Source organism: Panthera pardus, unplaced genomic scaffold (genome assembly GCF_024362965.1).
Source record: "Panthera pardus isolate Hobbes unplaced genomic scaffold, ASM2436296v1 HiC_scaffold_13, whole genome shotgun sequence".
Classification (NCBI taxonomy): domain Eukaryota; kingdom Metazoa; phylum Chordata; class Mammalia; order Carnivora; family Felidae; genus Panthera; species Panthera pardus.
Genome location: NW_026526688.1, coordinates 149,780,880 through 149,805,315, shown reverse-complemented (window position 1 = coordinate 149,805,315; position 24,436 = coordinate 149,780,880). Strand labels below are relative to the sequence as shown.

The window sequence follows — 24,436 nt, the reverse complement described above, 5'->3', positions numbered from 1 at the left end:
GTGCAAATGTATCTGTAAATTTGACATATAGCACATTTCCCTTACTATGGATTACACTATTTTATACTCTCATCGGTAATATATGAGGAGAGGGCTTTCACATTCTTGCCGAGATAGATGTTTTCAAATTTTTGGTTGTTGTTAATCTGAAAGTGAAAAATGGAGGTCCAGGGGAATTGTTCTGCTCTGTCACATAGTTTTTAGAACTAGATACTAAATGTCATGACATATTATTCAGACACCACAGTGGCTTCTAACTCATCTGAATTAGGAAAACATAGATGAAACAATAAGAAAGTACAATGCTAAATAATGTGGTAGATTAAATGTTGTGAGAGTTCTATGGCTAGTTTAGTCATAGATGCTTTGCATAAAGCAAAAGAATAAAATTGGACCACTATCTTACAACACACAAAAGTTAACTCAAGGATGATTGGCTGACTCAGTGTGGTAAAAGATGTGACTCTTGATCTCAGGATTGTAAGTCTGACCCCCATTAACTCAAAATGGATTAAATACCCGAATGTAAGACCTGCAACCATAAAACTCGAAAAAAACATAGTAGTTAGCTTCTTGCATCAGTCTTGGTGATAGTATTTTGGATTTTATTACAAAAGCAAAAGCAGAGAAATGGGACTACATCAAACTAAAAATCTTCTGCACAGCAAAGAAAACCATCAACAAAATGAAAAGGCAATCTACTGAATGGAAACAAATATTTGCAAATGATGTATCTGATAAGGGGTGAATATCCAAAATACATAAAGAACTCATACAACTCAATAGCAAAAAACCAAACAATCTGATAAAAAAATGGGTAGACGATTTGAATAGACACTTTCCAAAAAAGACATACAGATGGCCAATAGGTACACGAAAAGGTGCTCAACACCACTAAGTATCAGGGAACTGCAAATCAAAAAAACCCATAATGAGGTATTATTTCACACCTGCTAGGAAGGCTAGTATCAAAGAGTTAAGAAATAACAAGTGTTGACAGGATGTGGAGAAAAAGAAACCCTTGTGCCCTGTTGGTGGGAATGCAAACTTGTGCAGCCACTCTGGAGAGCAGTATGAAAGTTCCTCAAAATATTAAAAATAGAACAGCCATATGATCCAGACATTCAAACTTCTGGGTTTTTATACAAAAAAAAATGAAAACAACTCCAAAACTTATCAGCACCTCCATGTTCACTAGAAAAATATTCATAACAGCTAAGATATAGAAACAACCTAAGTCCATCAATGGGTGAATGGATAAAGAAAATGTGACACACACACAGGAATAGAATTCAGCCATAAAAAAAAATTGTGTCATTTGCAACAACATGGATAGATCTCGAGGACATTATGCTAAGTGAATAAGTCAGACAGAGAAAGACAAGTACCTGTATGATCTTACTTATATGTGGAACCTTAAAAGAAAAACAAAACAAAACCCAAACTGAGCTCATAGATAGACAACAGATTGGTAGTCGCCGGAGGTGGGGGATGAGCAAAATGGGCAAAGGGAGTCCAAAGGTACAAGCTTCCAGCTTTAAGATGAGTTAGTCATAGGTATGTAATGTACAGCATGGTGCTTACAGTTAACTATACTGTCTAGTCGAAAGTTGCTAACAGTAGATCTTAAAAGACTATCACAAGGAAAACAAATTTGCTAAATACATATGGTGATGATGTTGACTAAACTTGTGGTTTATTTATTATTATTTTATTTTAGAGAGCGTGTGAGTGGTGGGGGAGAGGGGGAGAGAGGAAGGAGAGGAGAGAGAAGGAGGGAGGGGGGAGAGAGAAGGAGGGAGGGGGGAGAGAGAAGGAGGGAGGGGGGAGAGAGAAGGAGGGAGGGGGGAGAGAGAGGGAGGGAGGGGAGAGAGAGGGAGGGAGAGAGGGAGAGGGAGAGAGGGAGAGAGGGAGAGGGAGAGAGGGAGAGGGAGAGAGGGAGAGAGGGAGAGGGAGAGAGGGAGAGGGAGAGAGGGAGAGGGAGAGAGGGAGAGGGAGAGAGGGAGAGGGAGAGAGGGAGAGAGGGAGAGAGGGAGAGAGGGAGAGAGGGAGAGAGGGAGAGAGGGAGAGAGGGAGAGAGAGGGAGAAGAAGAGAGAGAGGGAGAAGGCATATCTTAGGCAGGCTCTATGCTCAGCGAGAGCCCAAGGTGGGGCTCTATCCCATGACCCTGGGATCATGAACTGAGCTAAAATCAAGAGTCAGATGCTCAATTCACTGAGCCACCCAGGTGCGCCTGTGATCATTTCTTAATACATACAGGCGTCAAATCACTGTGTTGCACACTTGGAACTAATCTAATGCATGCCAATTTATGTCTCAATTGAAAAAAAAAGAAATGCTTTATGAAGATGACATTTTGACTTTTTTTGATTTTGTTTTTAAAGAGAGAGAGACAGAGAGCATGGGTGGGAGAGGGGCAGAGGAAGAGGGAGAGAGAATCTTAAGCAGGCTTCACTTGGGGCTTGATCTCACAACATGCCCTGGGCCAAAATCAAGATTCGGACACTTAACCGACTGAGCCAACCAGGCACCCCACTGATCTAATCCTGAGGTGATGGCAAGGATTTAAATATATAGAAGAAAAGGGAGGAAAAACTATGACTTTTTCCTTTTAGAAGGTAAAAATTTTATTTCATTCTAATTATGCAAGAGAAATAGACCTTCAAGCATACCTGATTTCAGTTCTTCTTACTTCAGATGTCTCTGTAAACACTATAATTGGAATGGCTAAGTTAAGGAAACAATTTTTGTAAGCTTCAAACGGATAGTCACCAGCTACTTTGATCATCTCCAATGCAACCTAGATAAAAGAAAGTGATCTGATTATATAAAGAGCCTAAAACTTTATGACTTCAAATGTATCTATTTAATTTTCCAATATTCCTCTCAAGCATTTTTCTGTAATGAGTAAAAGCAGCTACTGGACTGAAATAGCAAACTTCTTATAAATCTGTCTACTTTTATTCTCATACTTTCAAAATTTCAACTGTTCTATATATGGTGAACAAAATCATTAAAAAATCCACTTGATCATGTAATATTCCTATCATGGAAGACACTCAAACTCAAGAAATACACTAGTCTAAAGTCATTTAATAAAGGGGCAGATAATTATGTAGCTTCTAAGTATAACACTGTAGTACAGCATAATGACTAGGGCCACCCTAAAGATTCTGAATTATTAAGGAAAGATTAAATTTTAAGAAATCTGAATAACAGGAATTGCGTTTTTTTTTAAGGCAAAGAACTGAACTCCAATATAATCAAAGAGCAACCATTAAAGCAGTTCATTTTATTCAAGAAAAAGAGTACCTGTTTCATATGGAGGATACAAGAATGACTAAAAGGATTATTGTAAGAAAAATTATACTGTTTTGACAAAAGGTAATTTTTTTAATGTTATTTTTGAGACAGAGAGCGCAAGCAGGGGAGAGGCAGAGAGAGAGAGAGAGAGAGAGACAGAGAGAGAGACAGAGAGAGAGAGAGGGAGAGAGGGAGACACAGAATCCAAAGCAGGCCCCAGGCTCCACACTGTCAGCACAGAGCCCGACACGGGGCTCGATCTCATGAACTGTGAGATCATGACCTGAGCTGAAGTTGGATGTTTAACCGACTGAGCCACATAGGTGCCCTGAAAAAGGTTAACTTTTATGTTAAAATGTTTGTATATCTGTTAACCTTCAAAATTTGGTCTAATGTATTTTTAGAAATACCATGAAATTTAAAATTATAAGATCAATATATATCCCTTCTTCTCTAAGATCTGAGTGACTGGCTAGGGTGGTATAATGGGGAAGACAGGTTAAGAGGCAATGAAAAAGAAGCATTTCCATTCAAAGAATAAACTCACCAGGCCAGAAACTGCAGCAGTGGATGTTGCTATAGCAGGTATAATTTTACCAGCTATGCGCTTTGTTTTGAAACGGTCAGCTGGTTCAATGTTATACATTTTGGCACGAAGATTTGATGCAGCTGTGATGAAATCTATGTGTCCATTGTGATCATCATCTTTCTCAAATGAAAGCACCGCCATCTGAAGGTCACCTAATCATAACACCAGAAAAATAAAGTTTTGTAGTAACTTGTAAGGGTTATTATTTACTTATTTATTTTGAGAGAGAGCAAGCGAGCATGAGTGCAAGAGGTTCAGACAGAGGAAGGGAGAGAATCCCAAGCAGGTTCCATGCTCACAGCATGGAGAGATCCCATGAGCCATGAGATTATGACCTGAGTCAAAACCAAAGTTGGATGTTAAACCGACTATACTACTCAGGCGTACCTTGTAAAGGTTTTATTAGGTAAAAAGAAATGTGGATTCACTACTCTTAAATATTCCTTCTTTATGTTTTTAAATGACTGAAAAACACAAGTAAGATCTAGGAAATTAAAGTTACTGAAGAATATGGAAATGATATGGTACATGGCTTTGAGTATCACTAAATCAGAGAAGTTTCTATATTAAAAAAACCTTTCTAAGAGACAGAAAATAAGAAAGCCATGTACCACATCTGCTGTTGTTTATGATTAAAACAGTTAACATTGGGTACTATTCAAAAATTGATTCCATAAATATTACCCTGAAACATTTTGCCTCTGATAACTAATAGGATTAGTTAATCCAATAAAAATATGTATCTGAAATATTTCTACATTAGTGGTTCTCAAAAATCATTCTATAGATAGGTGTAGTTTGATATGTTACGAAATGAGAAAGTAAGAAATGGAAGTAAGTTTTCTTCCAGAATTGTAATTATTAAATTAACACATCTATATTTTATTTGCAGGATAAATAGGTGGCTAGCCTAGGATGGTTTTTTTTTCCCTGAATTTTACTGTCTGTGCACAACAATCCTGAAAGTTTGGCAACTACTGATTTATGTAAATAAAAGATGGTGAGCAGGTCTAAAATCCATGAGCGAATGACTGTTTTTAAGGAATAAAAGTTTGGTTTCCTTCTGTTTAAAACCATTTAGGTCAGATTGTATGTATTCCCTGTGTGTAACTATAAAGACTAAAAAGCCAAGAAGAAATCTGTCTATAGTTTTTTATCCTAGTGACTTAACTGGGTCTAAGTGTTAGTCTATACAGAACTCCATGCTGACCGTGCAGAGCCTGCTTGGGATTCCCTCTGCCTCTCTCTCTGCTGTTCTCTCACTTGTGCACACATGCTATCTCTCAAAAATAAATAAACATTAAAAAAAGAATCACACAGTACAACCTCAAGGACTAAAACAATCAGAACAACGACAATAAAGCAGACTTACAATTCAGCAAATGAGGGTAGGGCAATGGTGAAAAAAATAATGAATTTAGTCACAGTTAAAGATCAACAGTGACTTTCATATGATCATGAATTCAATTATCATCGTTAATATTGTAGCTATTATTTAGTCCCATAAGCTTTTGGGTGTAGAGTTAGTGAAAATAAAAATTGTTTCCAGTCCAAACCATTTTTATAAAGATTTCCCTTACTTGTGGTGGCTTTATTAGATGAAATAGCCTTCTCTAGCTGGAAAATAGCGTTCCTCTCATCTTCACTGCTAATAGGAACCTGCTCCGGTTTCCTTGCAGTCTCATCTGTTTGAACAACCTTTAAATACATGGACATACATTATCATTAATGTTATCATATCCTATACCAGATCTGTTTTACTAAACAGATCACACACAGAAGATATTCCCTCTGTATAGTTTAGTCACATTATTAATTATTATGGTCCAATGTATTTTACACCTTCTGTTAGTAAATAATATTATTTATGTATTTGTTTTACTATCTATCTGCTCACATTGACATGTAAACAGGGAACAGGGATCTTTATGTTGTTCACAGAGACAACTTCAAAATATCTAATACAAATTTGGTAGTGTTAAAATATTTACTTAATAGCTTATAAGATCTGAGCTCACATGGATCCCTTTTAAAATTCCCCGGCAAAATAAAGTTAATATTAATCAACAGTCTGTGATTCTGACAAATCTACTTGAAACCAAATTGCATAGCTCTAACTAGTGCAGAGCTGTTTTCTGTCTCTAAATAAATCATAAAATATATAAAATGGGCCTCTTTAAATATTTATTGATTGCTGACAAGAGGTTCTTTCCTAAAGAACATGTCTTCCTTCATATAGGTGCATGCTCAGAGCAGCACTTGCAAGTAATTTATCTTTAAGAAATTACTAATTAGACATTCCACAAGGGCAGTAAAGTTCGTATTTTCAAACTAAAAAACCATCTACATCATCACTAATTAAAAATACTATTTCTTTGTATTTTATACATTCAACTTGTGTTTTTACAGATTAAATATTATTGTAAGTATTTAGGAAATATTAAAGAGTTAAGGAGGCAGAAACTTTTATTTGTCAGAGTAACTAGTTGATATTTTTGGCATCTGTTAACTAGAAGTGCCAGACTCTGAAGTTTCAGTGTGAGTTGCTTCAAGAAGTTGTGAAAAGCTCATTAATTCATGTTAAAGCTAAAACTGTATGTAGCTAAATTGCTCAGGACAATTTATTACACCAAAACTCTGGTATAGAAAGAAGCAACTGAAGCCACAAAACACTGCAGAGCTATTAAGACCAGAAAAGTTATTGACACATAATTCTTTTGGCTTCTGTCTAGCAGCTCTGTCCACTAGGAATGCGGGCTAGGAACCTTCTTTTTGTTTAAAAAAATTTTTTTTTATTTGAATATAGTTGACACACAATGTTACATTACTTTCAGGTGTACAACATGGTGATTCAACTTCTCCGTAAGTTACGCTGTGCTCACAAGTGTTGCTACCATCTGTTACAACAGAACGCTATTACAGTATTGTGGACTATCTTCCCTATGCTGTACTTTTTATTCCCTTGACTTATTAATTCCATAACCAGAAGCTTCTTTATATAGGAATTCTGTTTACCTCCCTGTTCTTTTATTCTTGATAAACTACAAGTTATGAACATTTCATTCAGCAAACCCATTTACTGTACAAAATCAAACAGCTGTTAAGTTTTCCTTTACTCTAAAATAAAAATGCAGACTAGAAGACTGCACACACCATTTCCTATTTGAATTTTATGGGGAGGAAATCATGATTCCCTATTTTCCAATATAGCTAGGGGGTAAGGGGAACAAAAGAGTGTTTGTGGATGATTTTTAGAGTGTATACAAAAAGTCATACAATGACTATGTGAAAAATACTTAGGCAACTAAATGCCTTTTTTCCCCAGCCACATTGAATGTAATACATTAAGTGGACTAACATTAAGTGCATCCTTAGCGCTGTTTCAAAATTCTACTCAAAATTCTCTGACTTTCCCATCGCCCTGAACAATTATTTCACACCTTTTTTCCTCTGCTCAAACTTCCTTAAACTTCTTCTCCTTACCTGGAGCTATTAATTGTGCTTCTTATTTCAACTAAAAAAATAAACAATCTTTTTTTCCTCTTACACTCTAATTCCAATCCCTTTCAAATCCTGTCAGGGCTACTACAAAATATACCAGAATCCAGAATCTTATTGTAACTTACTTGTTACCGACTACTTCATCAAACCACCATCATCTTTTGCCTATATCCTCCTAATAGCTTTACATGTTTCCTTTCTCATGTCCCATACAATCATTCTTAACACAACAGGCAGAGTCAGCCTTTTAAATATAAGCCAGATTGCGTCCTCTGCTTAAAATCCTCCACTGGCTTATCTCCTAATAAATCATGAAGTACTTATCATAACCCCAAGTATCTCTCATATCTGTCTATCAATCTTCTTGAATATTCTCTTTCAGAAAAATCCTGGCCTTCAAATCTTTTAAGGCCTTTCTCTGAACTTATTCCTGCTTATGTGCATTATTCTTTCAACACGTAATAGCATGGCTCACTCTATCGCTTCCTTCAGGTTTCTGCCCAAATGTTACCATATCACAGAGGCTTTCCCCTTTTATCCCACATAAAATGAAACCGGTTTCATCATCCTTTATTTCTTTTCCTTGTTTTATTTTTGGTTCTTAGCACTAAGTCCTATTGTAATATTATGTAATAGCATTTTTTTTTTTTAACAGTCTGCCTCTGGTGCATTAGACGATATAACATCCATAACAGTAAGAATTTTGTTTTGTTTACTATGGGATTCTCCAGGTTGAGAATGGGACTTGACACTAGTAAAATTTCAATAACTATTTGCTGAGTGAATAAATTTCTAAACATACCTTGTTGGAAGGTTTGAATTCTTGAATCTTTACTGCAGAAAGAATATTCAAGAGGGCATCTGCTGATAAGTCCTGTTTTGTTAAAAAGTAATTTTATCAACAAACATTTTTAAAAATTCTGAATTCTAAAAAATTCTGGACTAATAAGGTCCTTTATCATACTAAAATATTTGAATAATTTATCATCTGACTATTTAGAACACATCTATTTGTGACATTTACCTTTATTCTATAGAAATATCATCCATAAAGGCTGGGGGGGCAGGGGTGGTATGGGTGAAAAAGTACTTATTAGTCAACAAACCTGAAATCTTAGTTCTTTCCATTCATTTTAAAAAGGTAATTTTGGGACTGGTTGTATCAGACTGAGTGCTCTGAGGTCAGAGACTATCTCATCATTGTTTTATAAAGTTCCCTGCACAAAGTTATACTCAATAAATGTTGATTCAATAAAATAAATAAATAAATGGAATTCATACCTTTGGAAGCAGAAAAATATTTAAGTGGTTCAAGATGAATGTAGGTGATGCAATTAGCTGCTAGGTCATCTAATTTTTACCTGGTTTTGTATCACTTGCTAGAGCTTGAAGGTTATCTTACCTCTTCTGTAAATGGAATGCAATAGACTGCAGCATACAGTTTTGCAGCATTCAGAAGAAAACTGAAGTGCCTTTTGAAATAAAAAATAAAGCAAAGTGTGAATGCACAGTTTTAAAGGTGTTTAATTCATCAAAAACTATAGTCTTTTGAAATGCTGAAGAAAATAATCACAGAACTTTTGTTACAGGAATATTTAAAAGTTAGGCAATGAAGTCCTGGTCTAGACCAAAGCATTTCAGAAGCTATAAGAAACATTAGCTATTTATCCTCATAAGTAGTAATATTCAGGAGAGGAGGGGCAAAAAGTAGAAAAATTAGACTAGTGAAAGAAAATTTAATTCATAAAAAAATTAGAAATTTGGTTTTAAAGAGCATACATTAGGCTCAACTTAAGCAAGTGACTTTGGTAAAAACAAAAGTAAGTTTTACAGGAGAAGCAGTCAGGATAAGGTGACTAGAAGCCTAACATAAGCACCAGATGAGGAGATTAAATGGAGTTACTTGTTGAAAGGAAGGTTAACAGGCTCAATGTTTAATATATAACTAAAGTTTTTTAAATACTGGCTTCATATAATATGAAAACATTTGTTGTCATTTCTTGTTTTTTTTCTTATGGATAAAGTCAAAGAGGTAACACTTCGGATCTGCTTTAGAGAAGATAAAAATAAAGAAGTTATTTTACCATGTAAATAAATAGATTCACGTATGTGGGGGAGAAGGGCTGTGGCTGGCTTTGTTGGCCAGACTAATGAGCTAACTCTTAGATTAACAGGGATGCACTAATTTAACACTTAAAGAGCCTGAAGTTTTCACCCTGCCATGTAAAACTATACTCAGTCAAGAAATTTACAACAAAGGATGCATATAAAGCTGGATATAAATACTTACAAAGGTTCATTTAAATCAAATTTTATTGGAGATGGAGGCCTCTTTGGTGATTGCCAAAACAAACCTAAAACAAGACACAGATATTATTTTCATTGTATTTATCCCGTAATAAATTATATTAATTGTTCTTCTCAACACTTGGTTACACTTACTGCCATCTTTTAATCGTGTGTCTAGAGGAAAGCAGTGAAGAAGCTGAAGAGCCTAAAGAAAAAAAATCAATTAAAAAAATCATTACTTAACATTATCTGAGGTAAAAAAAAAAAAAAAAAAAAAAAAATCTCAACACACAAAAAGATATACAGTGAAGTTTCCAGCCACTCTTATACTCCCTCTGTCCATTGTCTTGTCACGGCCCCCTATACCTGGAATAACTTCTATTGCTATTTTTTTTTTTTAAATCAATATAGTTTTTTTTTTCTTTGCATACACAACAAACATGAATATACATTACTCCCTTTTTTTTTAAAGTAGGCTTAATTACAAAGCCCATCTTGGAACTTGAACTCATGACTCTGACATCAAGACTTGAACAGAGATCAGGAGTCGGACGTTTAACTGACTGAGCTACCCAGGTACCTGTATTTTATACCTTTTTACACAAAAGGCGGCATATTTTACATACCATTATGCTCCTTTCAAAGAGCTAATCCTTAAAATAAAAATTAAACCGGTAAAAATATACAGCATTTTGTATTTAGAAATGATAAATGATGTTTGAGATTTGCTTCAAAACCATCTGGGGAGGTATAAAGATGAAACAAGATTATCTACAAATTGATACAAAATTAACAAAATTTGTTAAACCTGGGTGACAGATTCATGAAGATTACATTATACTATTTTTTCTACTTTCTACAGTAGAATTTTTCCAGAAAAAAGCTTTAAAAAAGTACAAAAGATAATCAGGACTAAAAAGAGTTCTTCAGATTTTGAGACAAGAGGTCATTGATTATAATGGTAAAAATAATGTGAATAGGAGTGGGGAAAGAAGACACGTTAACTGGATGAGGAAGTAGCAACACTAAGTATAAGACCCCTTTTCTAAGTAGCAAAGAAGGAAGGGAAAGGCAAGGATAAATGTAATCAAAAGACTTTTTTAAAAAAGATTAACTTACTTTATATTCTGATAGGTATGAGCCTGAAGACGGGGAGAGGCTCAGGAGAGAGGGCAGGACACATTCTAGCAAGTGCAAGTAATAGGGGATGGGAATAACAGCTAATAGTGAGCATTTCTGGGCTAGGTTCTACTCAAAATGCTTCGCAGGTATTAACTCATTTGATCCTCACACTACCATATGAATTACACACCAATTTAATATCCCCATCTTACAAATGAGGAAAGAGACACCAAACAGATATAAAATGTGATTTTGAATATGGATGGGCAAGGCGAAATTCAACACAATTTCTGACTGAATCTATTTTCTCAATTTCTTGCTTTATTCTGAACAACAAACTTGTTTTAGACTACTGATAAAATGTATTCCTTATTTTCTAAAAGAACCTGTATCTGAAACCCAATATTGCACACAGAAGGATAAGGATCAGTTAAATGCAGAACTGAAAAACCAATGGATGGAGTTTAAGTGTATTCTTTTAACACTCAAAGAGAAATCCGTTCTGTGCCCTGCACTTGTTTTCACTTAACTTACTATTTTTTGAAAAGATTCCTGAAAGAAAAAGTAGACATTTTGGTCCAGTGAAATTAATTCGGTAGCAATTAAATGAGCCAAGGTAATATCTCTTCTTAATGTTTTATAATGCATACTTACCTTATGGTTAAAATATTTTTCAAACTTTAATCTTGCTAATTCTACACATTGGGACCAGTTTCTAGGTCTTCTGCTAAGCAACTTAATAACTTGAAAACAGCCTTCTAAACTGTGTCCAGTTTGTATCTTCTAGAGAGAAAAAAAAAAGCAAAATAACTTTATTTCCAAGTAAACACACACACACACACACACACACACACACACACACACACACACACACATTCCTGGGAAGTATTAGCCAAAGTTTGAAGTACCAGCTCATGTAATTTATGACTAATTTTTTCACTATGAGCTCCTTGTCCCTGCCTTTTTCTTCATCTTTTTCTCCTTTTTTGGAGGGGGAATGGGAAAAGACAGTACATGAAATTTCAACTGTAGAGTTTCTCATCTGACAAGTTATCCTTATGTCTTGCTAGTTATTAGTACTACATATGTACCTAACAAAAGAAGTGCTATGAATAATATTTTATACTAAAAAGTTGGTCTGTTTAGTGCAGGAATAAAGAAAAGTAAGAAAATACCTTTAAAGTCGCCCTCATCATAAGAGTATTAACACTACCATCCATTCACAAAATTTTCACTAGAATTCACGTTGGGTTTTTTTCAAACAGTTTAACAAGTTGCTTTATTACACAAAGCTATCATTTTTATGACATCTTTTTTAGGTTGAAGCATATGAATTGTTTTGTGGGTCAAACATGGTCAAATAATGGCAATTCCACATAGCTCATACAAACTACAAAAAGGTCATTTGTGACTTGCTAATGTCAAGATTCTTCATGCACTTACTCTGTACAATGATGTTATTTAAAGAGGTGAAATAAACTATTTGTAGGCAATATGCAAGTAAGATTACACTGAGACAGTGTTGAGATTATATTAAAATGTATTGATTTTTACCTGTAAGACTTCTTCTGCAGATGGATAGGTTTGCCAAAATTTGTTGAACAATGAAGGCTTATGGGAAAAGGAACTTTCAAACTTACATGTATGGGAAAAAAAGAAAAAAAGTTAAAAATTGGATAATCTTCTATTCACTTCAAAGAAAAATTTCTTGAAAAAAAGATCTTTATTACCTTATCTCTTGCCCACTGTATAGTGTGTTCAATAGCAGCTGGAAAGGACTTTAGAGTACAAAATGGTATTTCCTCTTCTGGGGGATCCCGCTAATTTATAAAATATGACAACAGATAGTTAAGAAAGGCAACAACAATTTTTTATTGATTAAATTTACTTGAGTATTTTAAGACCATTAAAATTTTTAAAAAAATAATAAAATGAATCCAACATTTTTATATCTTCTTTCTCCTAGGCAACAAGAGGAAAAGTGGATTCTTTTGACACTTAATCATTTGTCAATAGCAATGTAACAAAAAACATGAATTCTATTATAACTTATTATCTGTGCACTTATTTGGTACCACGTAGTATTTACAGGCAGACTTCCATATATAATTAATTTTTTTCCTCCAAGAATCAGGGTGACATTGAAAACTTTACAATATTCCCCAACATTCCCTACTTTGAAAAGTAATTCAAGAATCCTCAAAAAGGTGCTCAGTATACCATGTGTTTGTTTCTCCATGGAGAAAAAAAATTAGGAGCAGGGATCCTATGTCTTTGATGCTTGGTATAGTTTCTTGCAGAAAGTGTGTATTAAATAAACAGCTAATAAGAAAGAATGAAATCTTGCTGTTTACAACAAGATGGATGAAGCTACAGAATACTATGCTAAGCGAAATAAGAGAAAGACAAAGACTGTATGATTTTACTTATATGTGGGATTTAAGAAACAAAACAAACAAGCAAAGGGGAAAAAATAAGAGAGAGGTAAACCAAGAAACACACTCTTAACTACAGAGAACAAACTGATGGTTACCAGAGGGGGTGGGGTGGGGGGATGGGTAATAGAAGTGATGGAGATTTAGGAGTACACTTGTGATGAGGACTGTTATGGTATTTTTGAATCACTATATTGTACACTTGAATATTACACTGTATGGTAACTAACTGAAATTTAAACGAAAACTTAAATAAGATAAAAAATCAAAATTTAAGAAATACTTTCAGGAAAAAAAAAAAAAAAGAAACGGCAAATGCCTATGTTGTCTCAGGTAAATATACCAATGAAAAAATACCCACATCCTATTACAGGGTACATTTGGTTTAACCACTATAAAATGACACACTTTGTCTCTTTTTACTTAGAGATTTATATTTTAGTTTGTTGAGCTATGAAATATCATAAAATGTTTTATAAACCAAAGAAGGAAGCCAGAAGAGAAACCTGTTTTTTCTGGGTATTAAGTCAGAGAATATAGAAAATGATGTGGAATATAGGGAAAAATGTGGTAGAATGACAGAATCAAGGGAACTTTTAGAATTCTACAGACTTCTCTACTTTGAAAATCTTCCAACATGACCTCATAATTTTCTCCATGTAATTTCTTTCAAATTAAGCTTCTAAATTTTTTCTACTATAATGTTTTTACTATAAACTTTATTTCATACGAGTAAATGGGAAAACAAATTTTATAAATGTTTAATAACTTTACTAAAGCAAACCTACCTATTAAATACAGTGATTTTACACTTGTTAAAAAAAAAACAAAAAAACACTATGCTTTCCATTTTACAACCTGCGTTGATCTTTTTTAAAATCCTAAAGCCTACAATTATTTCCTAGGCCAGAGTTTTTCAATTTTGGCAGTATATCAAAATCACTTGCAGAGATTAAATAAAGTTATTACTATATCTCTATCTCTTTATGTATATATGTACTGGCTTCCCCTGTGGAGCAATTGGGTCTTCAGTTAAGATTTTGGACAGGTCACCAGTTCAAAGTTTGTGAGAAAAGCAATCATGCACCTCTGAGAAATAAACAGTAAATATAACAATAAGACAATGGAAAGACAAGAAACAAAATTTTGAAAATTTAAAAAGGTTAAGTTCAGCTGTATTTTAAAAAATACACATGCACATATGCATAGAAATTATTGACGGAATGGACACATAAGGAAAGATAAATCAAATCTCTGACTGAAGAGAAAAAAAATGAGATAAATATTATGAGATAAAAGAAGAGACATTTATTGCAAAATTGGTTCACTTACATGACTATTATAGGATTCAGTTAAATGAGGTACGATAACTTCAGTGTGTCCCTTAGTGCCCATTGTTCCAGAATCTAAGAGGGGTCGTAGATTTGCTAAGCAACGGCTATTTGAAAAGATAATAGGTAACGAACATTTAAGTGAGCAATAACAATGTAAGCAGAGGACATCTTACTACTTTCTGTTGGTCATTTTACACACTGATCACTTAGTGAACGTAATATCTTAGGAAACAGATACATTACCACCAAACAATGCATTTATCATTTCCATCCCCCCTCCTTCCACAAATTCTGTTGTCCAATCTGATAATTTCTTCTCTTTCTCTTCTTACTAGATTTTGGGCTTCAACTTCTTTTTACTCTAGGTTAACTCTTTGCTGATGTCTATTTCTTCCTTGGTTATTTTTGGACTATAAGTTCTGTCTTACTATATCTTCTCAATGTTCTCTTTATCCCAAACAATATTAACCTCCTTTTTTTTAAACTTACAATACCTATTTTCTACACACTTTAATTTCTTAAAGTTTTTATTCTTCCTTCCTCTGCTCAAGACAATAAACTTAAAAAAAAAATTTTTTTTTAATGTTTATTATTTTTCAGAGAGAGAGAGAGAGAGAGAGAGAGAGAGAGAGAGAGAGAGACCAAGAATAAGCAGGGAAAGGGCAGAGAGAGAGGGAGACACAGAATCGGAAGCAGGCTCCAGGCTCTGAGCTGTCAGCACAGAGCCTGATGCGCGGCTCAAACTCACAGACGCTGAGATCATGACATGAGCTGTAGTCAGCCGCCCAACTGACTGAGCCACCCAGATGCCCCCAAGACAATAAACTTTTAACTACACTCTAGACTGGCAAATTTTCCTCCGTTTAATAAATTTGCTCAACTAGAGCCGTAACATTAAAGAGTCATATAAAGATGTAAGAAAAATTAGTAAGGTGTACACATGATAGTCATTCATTCATCTACTTATTTAACAACTATTTACTGAATGTGTTGGGCACTGAGAATACAGTGATGGGAAAATAAATGGTCCTTTAATAAATGATTTAGTGAGCTAACAAATATTAATATATCAATAAAAATAAACACTATAAGGGGAAAAAACAAATGCTGATTACCATACGGGGATCTACAGAATTGAGTCATTAAAGAAAGTCTCTTTGAATAAAGACATTTAGGCTAAAACTGAAAGGATGTGAAAATAAACCAAAGTAGGCAGATTTGGAGTCAGGAGTTTTAGAACAAGGTAAACAATTTCCTGAGTCTGAACGAGAGTATGTACTCTCACTCTCAAGTGAAAAAGCGTTGGATGCCTTATAAGAACTCAAAGAGGAAATGTGTAGCTGGAATAAGGGGAGCCAGCAAATAGGTAAATTTTAAGCTGGAGTGATAGACAAATGGCAGACACTACAAAAAACATTTAGGCCATGTTAAAGATTTTGAATTTTATCCTAGGTATAATGGGAAATCATAAAAAGGATTTGGATTCAAGGAGAACTACAATAGAAATACAAAGAATAATCAGAAAATTGGATAACTTTTCAATAAATAGGTGTGGAAAAGAAGTGATAACAAAAGAAAAGACAATTTTTATGAATCCGTATTTCAAGAACATACCTGTCTACATATCTCCTGGCTTCCACATTATCTAATGCTGTAATAATTATATCTTGTTTAGTATAGAACTCATCATTGTAAATAGCCTCAGTGGCTGGACATACTTTGTTCAAGTGTGCATCTATCTTTAATTGAGGATTTATTTTCAGGGTTGCGTCAGCAGCAGTATAGCTTTTAGGTTTCTAAACAAATAACAAACAAAAACAGAAGAAATAAATTTTAAACAGAAAAGCTAGGCCATGACAGAACTTACATTTTTTACATGAGAGTAAAGTAATGAGACCAGCTTTCATTTTTGGTTTGTGGACATTGCATTCATTGTACATTGTACATTTAACAATCCATATTAGTTTGAATAATTAACAATTTACTAATGGAAATCTAAACAACCTCTATTTTATAGCTATTGTTCTTTAGAGTTCTTAAAATATCAGTTATTAAAGGTACAATTCCTTCTAATATGAAGGTTTAAACTAGATATGTGCCTAGAAAAAATAACAACAGTGAATTCATTGAAATATTAGAAATCCTAACTGCAGAAAATGAGCTCTCAGAGGTATGCAAAGTTAACACACTGGTACTAAAATTTAAAAAATACTACTATTTCTGGATGGAAATATTAAAGAAATAATATACATTTTAGTTTTATAAGAGAGTCCCCTTGACATGTATTTACTTCTCAGTGCTGTCAAGCATGTAGGCAAATTGCAAACTTTGTTAGAACTCAGTAAAATAAGAATAAAGAGACCTTAACAGTTCTTCTGTAAGTAAAATGCACAGAATAAATGAATTTTGTGACATATATTTTGGTTCCTGATAGACCTTATTAATTTTTTTTTTTTTTGTATTTGGATAGGTGAGGCAATTAGGTTAACTATGCCATCTGTTTTAGTTATTACTTTTCTGTTCATGACATTCCTTAGTTTACCAAGATTATCAATGGGCTATTGAAAAATAAAGTGCAAAAACATTTCCAAAGAAAAAGCAAATATGCTTGACTGCCTAAAGTTTCTTTTCTTGACTGAAATATTTTGATCTCTATGAAAAAGACTGAAAACCAGGAATATTTTACAATGAAGAGGATGTTAATTAAATAGTCAAGCAAGATCAAAGAACAAAAAATTCTAAGTGCTAAACTTTACCTATTTGGTAAAAAAGACTCCCCTTCCTTCCAAAAGAGTGCCAAATGTGTGATTTAGTAAAACCTTAAATTAGGAAATCTGTCTCTGCAAGCTTAGTTTCTAAGATTACATATGTACATACACCTTGATTATAAAATGAAAAACATACTGCCCATGATTTACAACTTACATCTTATATCCAAAATCAATGCAAAACCCAATTTTTATATTAAAAAATAATTTTATATTTTTCCCCAAATGTCATTCCCATTGTTTGATAAATTTGAGAGATTCTAATAAAATAAAAACACATTAGGTTGTTCAAGTGCCATTTTCTATTTATAAAAAAACAAACTCTCTTTTTTGTGGAACACAATAGATTATTTAAATTTGAAACAGTAGCAACAAACCTGTATGTGGTGAGGACGAAACAGGAACTGTCTATTCAAGTTGGATTTTTCTATCAAGTCAGGATCTGTAACTGTAACCTAGTATCAAGTAAAGAAAAAAGCTGAAATCATGTCAGAGAAAAATTTAAATTGATTTTGCTTTTCTCAGAAAGACTAAAACAATTATGCTAATTATTTTAGGTGGTAGAAGTTATAACACAAATATTCCAATGGTTACCAATGCTAATGTTTTTATACTATATTTAACTATAATTAATGTTTAGCACAGGAACATGTTAAACAAGACAGCTGAAACTGATGGCAATTCATATTCAAAACTTTTTCTAATTATTCAAAACAAAATGGAGACTAAAACATCACCATCACATTTTAGAAACATGTAATAGATTAGCCATAGAGGAGTTAAACATATTTCTTCTGTCTAAACATACTTGTTTTCAATTGCAACAAATTTGAAAAAGAATGCTTACAAGTTCCAATTTGAAAGGAACTCTTGCTAAAGCAGAGGTCTACAAACTACAGTGCAGGCAGGCTGCCTGGTTTTGTAAATAAATTTTGTTGAAACACTGTCATGCCATTTGTTTGAAGTATTGTCTATGGCTGTTGTCACACTATAATTGCAGAGCTGAGTAGTTGTGACAGAGACCCTTGGTTCACAAGTCAAGAAGAGCTGCAATCTGGTCCTTTAAGAAAAAGTTTGCAGACATTCCAAGGAATAAGATGAAAAAAAGCAGCTCCAAGATACTCAGAAAAATACTGATAATGCGTTTGTCACTTAAGTTGGCATTTGTACGAAATTGACTAGAAGCAGTATCTCTCCAGCGTGTTTAAGATGTTAGATGTTGACCGATGTTCACAAACACATTCACTTTCTTTCAACTGGTATTTCCTGAATATATGTTTTTTGGGGGGTTGTTTTCAACATTTCTATATGTGTTAGAGTGTGTCTTTTATTTTTTAAGTTTATTTATTTGTTTTTAGAGTGTGTGCGCAGGCGTGAACAACTGGGGGAAGGGAGGTGGTGTGGGATATAGAGGATCCAAAGCCAGCTCTGTGCTGACAACAGAGTCCCACATGGGGCTTGAATTCATGATCTGTGAGATCATGACCTGAGCCAAAGTCAGATACAGTCAGATGCCCAACCAACCGAGCCATCCAGGTGCCCCAGAGTATCTCCTTTAAATAAGAAAAAAAAGCACCAAACAGAAAATGTCTTTTAACAATAAGTTTAATCAATATATAATTATTGTGATTACTGATATAAGCCTTTTTTTCCTACCTCCTCCCCGACCCCACTTTTCATCCATTTCCATTTTTTTTTTGTCTTAAGTTTCCTTAATTCCAATCCTCTTCATTCCTCACTGAATTGGTTCAGAAGTTAAACATTTGTTTCTATGTGGTTACACCCAAAATTTTCACATGCACATGTGACTTAAGATCTAAAATTAATGACAATTTCTGTCTTCCTCCTGAACAATCAGGATATTTGAAATCTCCCTTCCACCTTCCTTATCAATGAACAACATTTTACTTATTTTGAATCATCCCATCCGCAAAGTCCATATTTTAATTAAAGGTTAAAAAAACCCTCACTGCTTATTTAAATCTGAGAAGGCTGACAAAGGCTGCCACTACTTACCCTTGCTTTATGCACTGTCCATGTTATCTAATAGTTCTTTCAATGAGAAACAATTAAGTGATAACCTTTCATCATTTCACTGGTCAGTTATTTTTACTTCTCTTGAAAGATAATTTAGCTGGGTATAGAAATCTAGGTTACTTTTCCCTTACATTATGAAGATACCCTTTCTTATGTGTAGGTGTGCATTTATTGCTGATGAGAAATCTATAAGGTAATCTCTTTTTTTATCTTTGCCTTTGATTTGGTAACCAGTTTACCTTTGCAATCTCAATACAGCTGTTTCTAACTCTGGAAACTTTTGTCATTATCTTTGGAATATATTGCTTCTTCATTATCTTCACTCTTTCTGAAAGTTCTACTATACTTATGTTGGGTCATGCAAATGCATCTTCTTTCATTAAAACAAGTATCTTTCTGCACTACATTCTGGGTGCATATCTTCTATTCATCAATTCTCACTTTAGCTATATATGAATTTTAAGTTCACTGGACTATACAGAAATTCTTATCTCACTTTTTATAAAACTTAGTGCTTCACCCCCCCTCCCTCATGTTTCTATTTCTTTTTTCTTTTTTTTCACCTTTGGTCATTTCAAACTTTAACATTTGTTTGTTCTGTTATTATTATCTTTTTAAGTTTATTCATTTTTGAGAGAGAGAGAATCTCAAGCAGACTCCACGCTGTCAGTACAGAGCCTGATGCAGGATTCAAACTCACTAACTGTGAGATTGTGACCTGAGCTGAAATCAAGAGCTGGATGCTTAACCAACTGAGCCACCCAGGCACCCCTGTTTGTTCTATTATTTGTAGCACTCCTGTTATCTACAGTTCTTAGCTAATCTTCTGTTTTCATTGGCTGATTATTCTTCCAAGTGGTGCCTTTTTTCTAGTGGATTGTCATTTTTTTTATTGTGAATTGTCTTGAATGGATGTTGATTTCTCTGCACAGTTCTATGTACTCTTGGTGTTAAGGTATCACCATGATGCAGTTTTACATTTATTTTAGTCAGAGCTCTGTTGATTTTAATGGTCTTATTTGTTGCATTCATCTCTCTGCTTAAAGTTTTTTTTTTTTTTAAGAAATATTTTTTAGAAAACAAATATCTACTTACACTGAAAGAGAAAGCGTGTGTACATGAGCAGGAGAGGAGCAGAGAGAGAGAGAGGGGGAAAGAGAATCCCAAGGAGGCTCAGCGCAGAGCTCATGCAGGACTTGATCTCATGAACCATGACATCATGACTTGAGTCAAAATCAAGAGTCGGATGCTTAACCAACTGAGCCACCCAGGCATGACTCTGCTTGGATAAATTTTTATATAATGTTGGATTCCATATACCAGTGTGGTACGTGCTTTTAGTTAACAGTTTCTCACGAGTTACTTCTCTATTTAATGTTTTGGACATACTCAAGATTGAAACACTTATGAATAGTCACAGGTTTAGCTCAGGAATTAATTTCTCTTGGTTCCTAGGGACTTCTCTTTCCTTGTTCTTAGTTTGGCTACATCTGTAAACACTTTAAAAAAAGAGTAATTTATACAGCAAGTCTATGTATTTGCAGTAAGATAGAGATCCGTGCACATTAACTTACTTTTTGTTACCTGAAGTCAGTGTGTTTGTTTACTACAATTCTTTTCCTGACTTTTATATGCTGTAATTCTTTTCCTGATCTTTATATGCGGACAGGCATTATGCATTATAAATTTCCAAGGAGTTAAGGTATTCAGGTGATTCCCAAACTTAGGTAAGCAAGATTTTTTTTTTAAAGAAATATATTTTAAAGAATAGTGGTTTGTGAAACACAATTTAGGAAATGCAAAGCAGGAATAATATCATATGTAAGAACATCTGCCTATAACTATGATAGTAATAAATGCCCTTTTTAAGTAGAATATTAAGCCAGGTTTTATAAATTATAAAATGTGAGCTAGTATACAAATTTTAGCCATTTCATTATTTACTGTTAGTCACTATGATAAATCACTACTCTGGGAAGCTAGTTTATATCTTAAGGGCAAAACAAAATCAGTGACATATTTTTATTTAAATATAAGACATGGCTACCCAATTAACTCACATTTATCACCTTTAGAATTTAAATTGTACACCGAAGTTTGTATTATTCCCTCTCCTTTTGATAATCACTAATTGAAACTATACCTGAGAACTCTGCCACTTTCTAATGTTAGCTTCTCCTATCTTAAAGATTTATCTAATAATTAATAAGAAATATTAACAGAAATAGTAACAATTCTAATGTGCTTTATGGTTTGCAGAGCCCTTTCACATTTGATCTTCATAATTACATTATGTGCTATTAGTACATATATCGGTTTCATAGTATTAGAGAAAGAAATTGAGGAACAGAGAATTAAAAATATGTTGCCATAGGGTCACATATCTTTTGAACAGTGGTCAGGCTAGAATCAGAATCTTTCAATTTCTAGCCTAAGTCTTTCTCCTCAGAAATGAGTATTTCAGCTCTATGCAGTCAAATACAGTTAAAAAATGGGCAGCAACAGAAATATAAAATTTTAACTCTCAAGGATTTATATCTTTTGGTGTAAATGTTTATTTTTAAAAGAGAGTGGGGGAGGGGCAGAGAGAGAGGGAGACAGAGGATCTGAAGTAGGCTCTGCACTGACAGCAGAGAACCCAATGCAGGGCTCAAACTCAAGAACCGTGAGATCATGACATGAGCCGAAGTTGGACACTTAACTGACTGAGCCACCCAGGAGCCCCTCAAGGATTTATGTCTTACCATTCCTTTTTCTTTGCCTGTGCCAACACCAAGTAAAGCAAAATTTTTTAACATTTCACAGCCTATGGCTCCACATCCTACCTATGGAGAAGAAAAATGAAATATAACCAATTAAATAAAACCAAAACTACTAACTAAGGAGAAATTACATCTTAAACTTACTTCAAATGACAATTTATAATATATACATACTTTTAAAAATAACTTGAACATCTGCGACTCATTTTACTTTAAAATAATTAATTTATGATACTATTATAACTGGTACAGTTAAAAATATATAAATCAAGTAAAGAAAAGCATAATATTTACACTTCCTTTAAACAGAAGACACTCCAACAAAAGCTAACAGTTGAGCTCATTATTTCTATGAGATAGAAACAAATACCACAAAATATCAGTGCAGCATTTTAATGAAAAAGATTTCTTATTTACAGATAATTTTCAAAATTTATTTGATGGAGATTTTCTAAGAATTTCTATATGTATGTAAAAGCTTAGCAACAGTTGCTGACATTCAAAACATTATTTAAAAAATTATTACTAAAAATTAGAATTATTTTTAGAACTGACTATAATTAAAAAACCCATAAATGACAAGAAAAGGAGTTTTTTTTGTATCAGGGAGAGATATCCTGCTAATGCACCAAGACATTTAAGAAAGCCAGATTTTACCTACATCTTCCTTCATGCAGTAAGAAAAAATTTTAAAACATGGAAAAATACCCCAAACCTAATTTTTAATGTATTTCTAGAAAATCATTTAATTTCCAAACTATCACACTCATATTTTAATTTTAAATGTATTGTTTTTATACTAGGGATTGACAAATATTTTTTGTAAAGGGCCAGATATTTTCTGTTTTGTAGGCCATATGGTTTCTGTCATAACTACTCACCTCTGCTATCATAACATGAAAGAAGCCACAAACAATATATAAATGAATGGGCTTGGCTGTGTTCCAATGAAACTTTACTCACAAAAATAGGCAGCAGCAGTACACTGGATTTTTCTTAGACCATATAAATCTTTCACCTTTTACAAAGATAGGCAGCAGGATTTCGCCTGTGGGCCATAATTGGCAAACTCCTGTCTTAAACTTTTACTGAATGTCTACTCTTTAGGAATTGTATTCACTCAAGACTCGAATTTGCTTTAATAAATTAATTTGATGGTACACAATAGGAGTTTGACTGTTATTATTCTTATCATTATTTATACTTACCAAGAAGATATTCAACTTTTGTAGCTTCTGACACAAAGTGTCTCCAATGCAAGCTCGTAGGGCATCATATCTATCTCCTCTGCAGAAAATAATATATATCAAAAACCAGAAAGACATAAAAAAATTGTTTAGTTTCACTACTGTTAATACCAATTTAATGTATATTTTAAATAGGATACGCTAGAATTCCTGACAATCTAAAGGAAAATTGTCTTATTTCAAAGAGGAAAAAAAACCCATTAAGAAATCAGTTTTTTCTTTTTCCATTTGATTTAATATCCTATGTTTAAATGACTTATGTAAAGGTGACTTCAGTTTATCTAGAAAAGACAGTTTCCCAAGGTAGGAATTTTTAATAAAGGTTCCTAGAGAAGTCTATGGAGGAGCTTTGGAGTTGTTAACACATTTAAATTGAAAGAAGAACTTTGGATTATGTGAATTTGGGGTAGAATGAATCCATAAGCTTTTATTTCTCAGAGGTTTGACTCAAAAAGATGAAGAATGACTGATGTCAATATAAAAGTTGCAGAGAGCATCTATTTCCATGTAAATTCAGAATGGTATTTTGTTTTGTTTTGACTTTATTTACTTATTTATTTAGAGAGCCCTGACACAGGGCTCTATCTCAACAACCACGAGATCACGACCTGAGTTGAAATTAAGAGTAGGACGCTTAACCGACTAAGCCACCCAGGTGCTTCCAGAATGGTGTTTTGAATGCTAACTATTATCATGGTATACAATTTAAAACATTACACTCATTATTTATAAAATGGTAAAGAGATATTGCATTCTTTTGACACTTAAAATAACCTCTAAGTAGAGGAAAAAATGACTGTAGAAGTCAATAAGTTACAAGAAAAGACATCTAAGACAAATGCATATTTGAGCACAAACCTTTTAACCTAGTTACCTCTCACAAACATTCAACTAGGAAAAAAAGAAAGAAAGGGGCATATGGGTGGCTCAGTTGGTTAAGTGTCTGACTCTTGACTGTGGCTCAGGTCATAATCTCACGATTCGAAAGATCGAACCCTGCTTTGGGCTCTGTGCTGACAGCATGGAACCTGCTAGGGATTCTATCCCT

General features: G+C 33.7%; 1 protein-coding gene across 2 annotated transcripts in view; it reads right to left on the bottom strand.

Moving 5' to 3' along the window:
* The window catches only part of UBA6 (ubiquitin like modifier activating enzyme 6), a 90,858-nt gene that overhangs the window by 6,171 nt on the left and 60,251 nt on the right, over nt 1-24,436 (bottom strand). For both annotated transcript variants that reach the window (XM_019468513.2, XM_019468540.2), the window contains 15 exons: nt 23,350-23,428; nt 22,124-22,204; nt 17,720-17,797; nt 16,189-16,370; nt 14,573-14,678; nt 12,536-12,625; nt 12,360-12,440; nt 11,460-11,588; nt 9,837-9,888; nt 9,685-9,748; nt 8,797-8,866; nt 8,197-8,268; nt 5,474-5,591; nt 3,852-4,045; nt 2,674-2,801 (listed from right to left, as the gene is read on the bottom strand). In XM_019468513.2, the coding sequence (XP_019324058.2) occupies nt 2,674-2,801; nt 3,852-4,045; nt 5,474-5,591; nt 8,197-8,268; nt 8,797-8,866; nt 9,685-9,748; nt 9,837-9,888; nt 11,460-11,588; nt 12,360-12,440; nt 12,536-12,625; nt 14,573-14,678; nt 16,189-16,370; nt 17,720-17,797; nt 22,124-22,204; nt 23,350-23,428 (1,524 nt within the window). The remainder of the gene's footprint in view (nt 1-2,673; nt 2,802-3,851; nt 4,046-5,473; nt 5,592-8,196; nt 8,269-8,796; nt 8,867-9,684; nt 9,749-9,836; nt 9,889-11,459; nt 11,589-12,359; nt 12,441-12,535; nt 12,626-14,572; nt 14,679-16,188; nt 16,371-17,719; nt 17,798-22,123; nt 22,205-23,349; nt 23,429-24,436) is intronic.